Below are 8,249 nucleotides of genomic sequence, written 5' to 3'. Positions count from 1 at the left end.
GTTTGCCAGGTAGGAGTATAAACCTTTGGCCTAAGAAGTAGATGCAAGGCGGCTGGCAGGCTCCCAGTTACAGGTACAGACTTCGGGGTGCGGCGTCGCCTCTTAAACCGCCCTTCGGAGCCTCGCCGGCCTCCGCCCTCTTGGGTGCGGCCCAAAGCTCTGCGCGTTTCACCCGCTGCCACTTTATTCCTTATCACCAACTCACCCTGGCCCTAACCCGCGTGCCACCTTCCAACTGACAAACCGGCGGGTGGCCTCCGACCTGCCCGGGGCCTCTCGGGGGCGGCGGTCCCCAACTGCACCCCGCACCCCGGGAAGGGGTGGCCCAGGCCGGGGTGCCCCGGGTGGCCCCGCCGGCGGCCTCAGTGGCAGACGGCGAGTCACGTGTGGCGGTGGGGGCGGAGCGCGGCCGCCTGGGTGGGTGGAGAAAACAAAGCCCCCAGCTGTCAGTAGAGGAAGGAGGCGACAGCGCCGGAGCAGGTGAGTCAAGTGCATTTAAAGCGGTACCGCCCTGGCGCACCCCGACACCCCCAGTCCTGGCTCAGTCCTTCCCCGGCCGGGTGCTGGCCGCGCATCCTCCCGCCTCCGGGGGGCTGCAGTCCGCCCGTCGCGCAGCCTGCGGGACCCGGGGTCTCTGAGCCCGGCAAGAAGTTGTGCTGGGGTCGGCGTCGCGCCCCCTAAGTGTGCACCCGCCGCTCTCCCGCGGGCCACATCCCTCCTTCGGGGCCCCAGAGCCGCGCACCCCGGGAAAGGGGGGGTGAATCAGGGCTGCCACGCTGGCAGAGGCAAAGTGGACCGGCTCGAGGCTGAGGGCCGGGCTGGCTAGGATAGGGACACTTGGCGCTGGTGAAGGAGGGTGTCTTGGGACTACGCGCCAGAGCGCGCGGACCTCTAGGAGCCAGAGTTGGGGAGCAGGGACCGAGAACTAGGGGTGCTGGCAGGGACTGCGCGCTACGGGGCAGACCTGGAAGTGGAGCGCGCAGGGTCCCGCCCGCTGGGGACCAAACACTGGACCCCCGGCCCAGCTGCCGCCCGCCACCTCCCTGCCCCCGCCCCCAACCGGGGCTTCTCCTCCCGCGGAGACCAGCCCCATCTCTCTCCACTCCCACTCCGGCTCCCGCTGGGGTTCCCGGGCCCCCAGGATGCGGGAACTGGATGGATGCGAAAGAGACCGGGTTATTATTATGATCCCAAGAGGTTTTCTGCAAGGAGCACCCTGAGCGCAAGGCGGGGGCTACTCAGCGACTCCTCACTCTGTTTGCTTAAAAAATTCTTCAGTCCACTCTTCGAAGGGCTGGGCCGTGACCAGAAATCCCACAAAGGGCGGGCAGGGTGGGGTGGCACAGAAAGACCCTTCCCTCTGAAGCCGGAGCGCTCGGTCACGAAGACTTTCAGACCCCGAAAGGGCCAGTGGACTCAGTCACCCCCTTGAGTCACTTTGCCAGTCCCGTGCCAAGAGCCGCCCAGTGCAGACAGAAGGCCGAGCTGTAACCTCGGAGGCAGGGGAGCTGCAGCCGTTTGATCAGGAGGAGTCTTTGTCTTAACCCCCGGTCCCCTTCTGCTAGTCCTCGCCGGGTCAGCAGCGCGTAGAGTAATTAATATTCCGAGCATTAGCCGTCCCTTCACCCGGGCGCCAGCCAACGCTGCTGTCCCCTCCCTGCGGGCTTTCTCCATCACTTGCGCACGTCTTCTCCTTTTCCAAAAACATGGAACGTGGTCCAGACCCGCCAAGCAAAAGGCGGTCACTAAACACACTATAGCGCAGTCACGTAAGACCAAGGGTTAAGTGTTCAAACCTGCACCCGCCCGCCCGCGAGGAGACGGAAGAACTTTCTTGATTAGCATAGTATCTGCCCTGCGGCCTCACTGCGAGGCGGCGGTCCCGGCGAGGTGAAGCGTGCAGTCGCGTCTCGATTGAGGTTTGACTCAGCAGTACCAGCTTCTAATCCGAAGGACCCGAGCCTTCCAGCTTTGCCGAACAAGACACTGTGGAATGAAACAGAACAGAGATCAAAAGGTAACAGAAAGAATAACAGCGTTTGAGATACTTCGGGGAAGCGCCAAATTTAGCTAAGTTTTTAGCAAGGAAAGGAGCGGGGAGGGGGTCGTCTAGCCAGCGTCCCTTCTGAAAATGCTCCTTGGTTTGCCAGCCTTCTTTGCTGCCAAATTGAGATACCGGTTAGGGGCTGTTAGTAGATCACCAAGATAGGAGGTTTGGGGAGCCCAGCCGGTGGTCGTTGGGAAAGCGTAACTGACAGGTTTCACTTGCATAGGAAGAGCAATGCTCCCAAAATTTGCGCTTGAGGAGCTCGAAAAATCCTCATGTAAGTTATCTCATCCTAACCCACTTGAATTAGGCAAGTTTGGAGATGACAGCAAGGCATCGGTTTGGGGTTTGTTGATGTGGGGGGTGTGTGTATGTGTGTCCACATGTGTTTATCTCCAAGTGATTTCATTGTGCAGCCAAACCTGAGAACCAGTGAGGCAAGGGCAGAGTTCAGTGATCTGGCAGCTGGTAGCTGCCAGACAAGATAGGAGTTTAACTACCTGGGTGGGAGAAACCAAGCTGAAACTGGGGGGCTAGTGACAAGGAGGGGGGCAGTCTGTCATCTGGCGGCTTGGCTAGCGTTGGTACCTGCCACATCATTTTTCACCCTCTTAGCCCAGAGTCTGGTTCTTACTGGAAAGATTGAAGTTCACTGTCGGTGCCTGGTTTGTGCACGGTTGTTAAGGATACGGTAGAAACTTCATTCCAGCATGATTCACGTGTAGCAGGCAGTGGGAAAACCCAGCAGAAACTAACTCGGAGCAGCTTCGTGAGTCAGCAGGCTGTACTCCAAGGCGGAGCCCAGAGTAGGAAGTAGTTACATCCAGTAGCTTATTGACACGCACTATTCCACTCCTTCGAAAGCTCATTTGAATGTCTGATCAGGATCTGTCTGCTTGTACCAGGATCTCGCTTTTCCATCACCTTGTTCCACCTGCTTCCTATAATGCCGTCTTCTGTTAGAAGAGGAAACATATAGCCAACTAGATAGAAGTCTTGTAATTTCCTTGGTGGGAGGCATAAAAAAAAAAGTTGGCAAAGTGGTTTGGGTTATTTCAATTATGCAAAACAGAGAGGATGAATTTGCAGTACATACATTTTGAATACAAAAAAAATCAAATAACTGATGACACATTCAGGGGTAAATTAAAGGGTCTGTTTAAATAGAAATGATTACATCTAACATTTTATGTCATGTTAGATTATGTTAGATTTTATGTTACTATCCAAAAGTTTCTTGTTTTAAAAAAATCATCCTCAAGGCATGATCCTAGTAAGATAGCCTATTTAAAGATGTACACAGTTTGTGAAATACTTATTTTTATTACTATTAACTTCAATTTTTATACCTCTCTTTTCCTCATTATTCTTTATATCATATCATCATAACTCTCTTGCCTAAATGCTTTCTTCCCCATTCTCAGCTTCTTTATGGGGGAACAACCATGCCTAGCATATAGCAAGCATTCAATATCATCAGCTATTGAACTTTTTTTGACCCTATGTACCCTGCTTGGTATTCTATTAACTGGAAGGGGCCTTTAATGTCTACAACTCCTATAGCACAGAACACAGACCTTTTGTAAATATTCATACTGAACATTATCAGAATGTGCGGAAGATATTTTTAAGCAAAGCATCCTGAGTACATTCATTTTTATTTTTTTTCCAAGACAGATATTCTGGATATGTAGGAGCCAAAGTTCTGTTACGGTTCTTAAGAACCTTAAGATGGTAGCGCTTTGTTCACTTACATCTTTATATAAAGCAATTTCACATCAGGACTTCCCTAGTGATCCAGTGGTTAAGACTGTGCTTCCACTACAGGGGGCATGAGTTTGATCCCTGGTCAAGGAACTAAGATCCCTCATGCCCCATGGTGTGGCCAAAAACTGAAAGTAAAATTAGTGTCCTGAGTATAATAATTGTCCTGTTACTTAACTATACTCTCATGGATCAAAGATTCACTTCACAAAAATTTCACTCTCTACCACTTATTATCAGAAACACACACACACACACACACACACACATTTAACCATGTGGATGCCAAAAGGAACTAATTAGAGTTATTTCAGAGTAGGATAAATGGTAGGTTAATAGTTAGACAGCTTTAAAAAAACCTTCTAGACTTCCACCTACATTAAAAATAGTGCAAAAACATCTATATAGCCAGAATATTTAAAAGTGGAAATTTGGGTGTATTCCTTGCTGGATGCCAGCAAAATAAATGTTAAGAATTTCCAAAGGTCAGATGACATAAATTCACCCATTCTCATTCCAGTGTAGTGGAGAAAAGTCACTGAGAATACACTTCTGTTATTTCGACTCCTTTAGGGGAAGCTGTAAGATACTGAAAGGCTGAAATACAATCTAGAAAAATGAAACTAATCCAGATTAATAAGAAACTGTTCATCAGAGGATGCTAAAAACCTAGCTCTGTGATAGTCACAAGTAGGCCAAAGAGGGTAAGGTGCAAAGAAAGGGTGTCACTTCAACTTCAGAAGCTCTGAAGTTTCTGACAACAGATGAGAACCACCCCGTCTTATTATCTTAAATATACACAGCCCACTGATCTTATTAGCCTAAACACAATTGGGTAGATACTTTTCCCATGTGCCAAATAGCACAGGTTGTTAAATGATCTGGCAAAGTGGGGAGAAACCTGGAATCCTGACCTCTTTCCGAGGGTCTGTTCTACAACCCTGCTGTTTCTTGACTAGGGATTTTTGTTTTGTTTTGTTTTAATGTTTATTTATTTGGCTGCACCAGGTCTTAGTTGCAGCACCCAGGATCTTTAGTTGTGGCTCGCAAACTCTTAATTGAGGCCGGTGGGATCTAGTTCCCTGACCAGGGATTGAACCCGGACACCCTGCATTGGAAACACAGAGTCTTCCAGTGGACCACCGGGAAGTCCCTTGACGAGGGTTTGATGTAATCTTGCCTGGAGGTTCTGGGTAGGCAAGCTCAATTCTAATTATCTCCTCCCTCCTAGAAAAAGGAGAGACTCTCACATATATCATGCTCTCATTTATTCTCATATTATCCACCTTTGGCCTAGGCCAACTTTAAACAGTTGGAGCCATCGTTAGCTTCTTATCCAGATAAGCAAAGCAAGAATGTTTAACTTGTATGGTGATGGTAGTGGTTTAGTTGCTAAATTGTGTCCAACTCTTTGCGACCCCATGGACTGTAGCCTGTCAGGTTCCTCTGTCCATGGGATTTTCCAGACAAGAATATGGAGTGGGTTGCCATTTCCTTCTCTATTTAACTTGTATAAGGGCCCTTAAACGTTAGTCACATCATTCAGCAAATGTTAAATGCACTGGGACTTCCCTGGTGGTCCAGTGGCTCCAAAATCACTGTGGATGGTGATAACAGCCAGGAAATTAAAAGACACTTGCTCCTTTGGAAGGAAAGCTATGACAAACCTGGACAGCATATTGAAAAGCAGAGACATCACTTTGCTGACAAAGGTCCATGTAGTCAAAACTATGATTTTTCCAGTAGTCATGTACAGATGTGAGAGCTAGACCATAAAGAAGGCGGAGTGCCAAAGAACTGATGCTTTTGAATGGTGATGCTGGAGAAGACTCTTGAGAGTTTCTTGGGCTACCAGGAGATCAAACCAGTCAATCCTAAAGGAAATCAACCCTGAATATTCTTTGGAAGGACTGTTGCTGAAGCTGAAGCTCCAGCTCCAATGCTTTAACCACCTGACTTGAAGAGCCCTCTCATTGGAACAGACCCTGATGCTGGGAAAGATTGAAGGCAAAAGGAGAAGAGGGTGGAAAAAGATGAGATGATTAGGTGGAATCGCCAACTCAATGGATGTGAATTTGAGCGAACTCTGGGAGATAATGGAAGACAGAGGAGGCTAGAAGACAGAGGATCCCATCCATGGGATCACAGAGTCAGACATGACTTATCGACTGACCAATGAACAGTTCCCCTATTGAGGGTATTTTCAGAAGCAGGAAAAATTTTTAAAAAGGAATTTTAGTGACGTGGTAAACCATAAAACTTCTGAACCTAAACCGTCCAAACAGTGAAATACTAACTTAGATTGAGCTGTCACTGTTTCCAGAGGTCTAGAAAATGCAAACATACACCCTTGACAGCAAGTCCAGGGTCACACTTGCTTCAGCTCTTTAGCCATAGAAACTTTGCTATGCCACCCTATGAGGGCATTTCCAGTCTTACTTGTTTTAGTATATGAATGCACAATTTGAGGATCTATTCAGATTTTGACATTTTTCATTGGCTGTCACGTCATACACTTAAAGCTTGATGCAGAAACTTGCTTCTTTGGGAAATTGCACCACTCTTCTAAAGTATATATTTAAGATATTAATAAATTGCTTGCTACTTACCAAGGCAATGGTCATTAGATAATAAGGAAATATACATATAATCAGGCTACCCTGGTGGCTCAGACAGTAAAGAATCTGCCAGCAATGCAGGAGATGCAGGTTCGATCCCTGGGTCAGGAAGACCCCCTAGAAAAGAGAATGGCTACTCCCTCCAGTACTCTTGCCTGAAGAATACCATGGACAGAGAAGCCTGATGGGCTACAATCCATGGGGTTGCAAAGAGTTGGACATGACTGAGAGACTAACACTTCACTTCCACTTCATATAATCACTTATATCACTAAAGACTGACAGTATGCTGTGAACAATTAGGTTTTAAATTTCCAAATTGAAAAATAGAACAGATTAGGATCCAGAAATTCAAATTATATGCCTTCTTCTCAAAGTTGAATAGATTACTCCTGAGTCCAGAAGAAATATTTGAAAGGACAGCTACATTGATAGGAACTCGCTGTAATTTTTTACTGTAAATGTTGCCTCTCATAAAATTTCCTTCAGTTAAGAGAACTTCCTCTTTCTGATGACTTGTTCATGCCACAGACCATTTCCAAGTGAGTGTCTCTTAGATTACTAGAGCAACCTTAAAGGTTATGTGTAATAACTCTTGTCCTCTTCATCTCTTCCGGAATCAGTACACCTGAAATTTAGAGATAAAAAATCGAACACTGCACTATAAATAATGTGTATTTTGAAGTATCTGAAATCAGCTAAATCATTTCTAAAAACAAAAACAAGTTGTAAATGTATTTAATCCCATCCTAGGACTATGGGTAGTAATGGCTTGTTGATAACTAACTTCCAAGGTAACTTAACCCACTAGTGTTCCTGATGGAATAATTGGGGAAGAGGAGGAGGGGACAATGGAAGATATTAATAGATTGTATAACTCCTATGCTGACTGGGTGAGGAACTAGTTCAAGTGAAATTAGCTTTCCTACCTTATCATAATTTAGCTTTCACTAATTTTTTTTTTACTAAATACATTTTGTTTGTAAGTGTCTGTCATACATATATATATAAGGGCTTCCCAGGTGGTGCTAGCAATAAAGAACCCACCTACCAATGCAGGAGACATTGGAGACTTGGGTTCAGTCCCTGGGTCGGGAAGATCCCCTGGAGGAGGGCACGGCAACCCACTCCAGTATTCTTGCCTGGAGAATCCCTTGGATAGAGGAGCCTGGCAGACTGCAATCCACAGCGTCACACAGAGTTGACCACGACTGAAGCGACTTAGCATGCATACATATATCACTAGTAGTTCTCTCCACGGAGAAGGCAATGGCACCCCACTCCAGTACTCTTGCCTGGAAAATCCCATGGACGGAGGAGCCTGGTAGGCTGCAGTCCATGGGGTCACGAAGACTCAGACACGACTGAGCGTCTTCACTTTCACTTTTCACTTTCATGCATTGGAGAAGGAAATGGCAACCCACTCCAGTGTTCTTGCCTGGAGAATCCCAGGGACGGGGGAGCCTGGTGGGCTGCCGTCTATGGGGTCGCACAGAGTCGGACACGACTGAAGCGACTTAGCAGCAGCAGCAGCAGCAGTTCTCTCCAAAGTAATTCCTAAAAGTAGGAATTAATTGGATTTACTGTATTTTTACCAGAATAGGGAATTCATAATTGTCAACTGCTTAAGCAGGATCAAAACTGATACCTTGCCAGGGCCCTGTGGGGCTCCTGAGCCCAAGGCCTTTCTGTGTCCCCATCTCTTTGATTATAGGAAGCAACTTTCATTCAGCTTCTGTAACCTCCCCTGAATTCAATGGGTGAATTCAAGTAGTTGTTAATTAGAGAAGGGAGGGGTTGTGAGACCAGGGAGAAACAGT

At 47.3% G+C, this 8,249-nt stretch overlaps 1 protein-coding gene across 4 annotated transcripts in view; it reads left to right on the top strand.

The window, feature by feature from the left end:
- Positions 1-432: 432 nt before the first annotated feature.
- MAPRE2 (microtubule associated protein RP/EB family member 2) overlaps positions 433-8,249 on the top strand; it is a 187,217-nt gene continuing 179,400 nt past the window's right edge. For 2 of the 4 annotated variants that reach the window (XM_059880787.1, XM_024984216.2), the window contains exon 1: positions 433-480. Coding sequence is in view for 1 of the 4 variants with exons in the window: in XM_024984215.2 (XP_024839983.1) it covers positions 1,994-2,017 (24 nt within the window). In the remaining 3 variants the exon portion in view is untranslated. Of the gene's footprint in view, positions 2,018-8,249 lie in introns of all 4 variants that reach the window. The other 2 variants (XM_024984217.2, XM_024984215.2) reach the window with 1 other exon arrangement.

Source organism: Bos taurus, chromosome 24 (genome assembly GCF_002263795.3).
Source record: "Bos taurus isolate L1 Dominette 01449 registration number 42190680 breed Hereford chromosome 24, ARS-UCD2.0, whole genome shotgun sequence".
Classification (NCBI taxonomy): domain Eukaryota; kingdom Metazoa; phylum Chordata; class Mammalia; order Artiodactyla; family Bovidae; genus Bos; species Bos taurus.
This window is presented reverse-complemented; position numbering and strand designations above follow the sequence as displayed.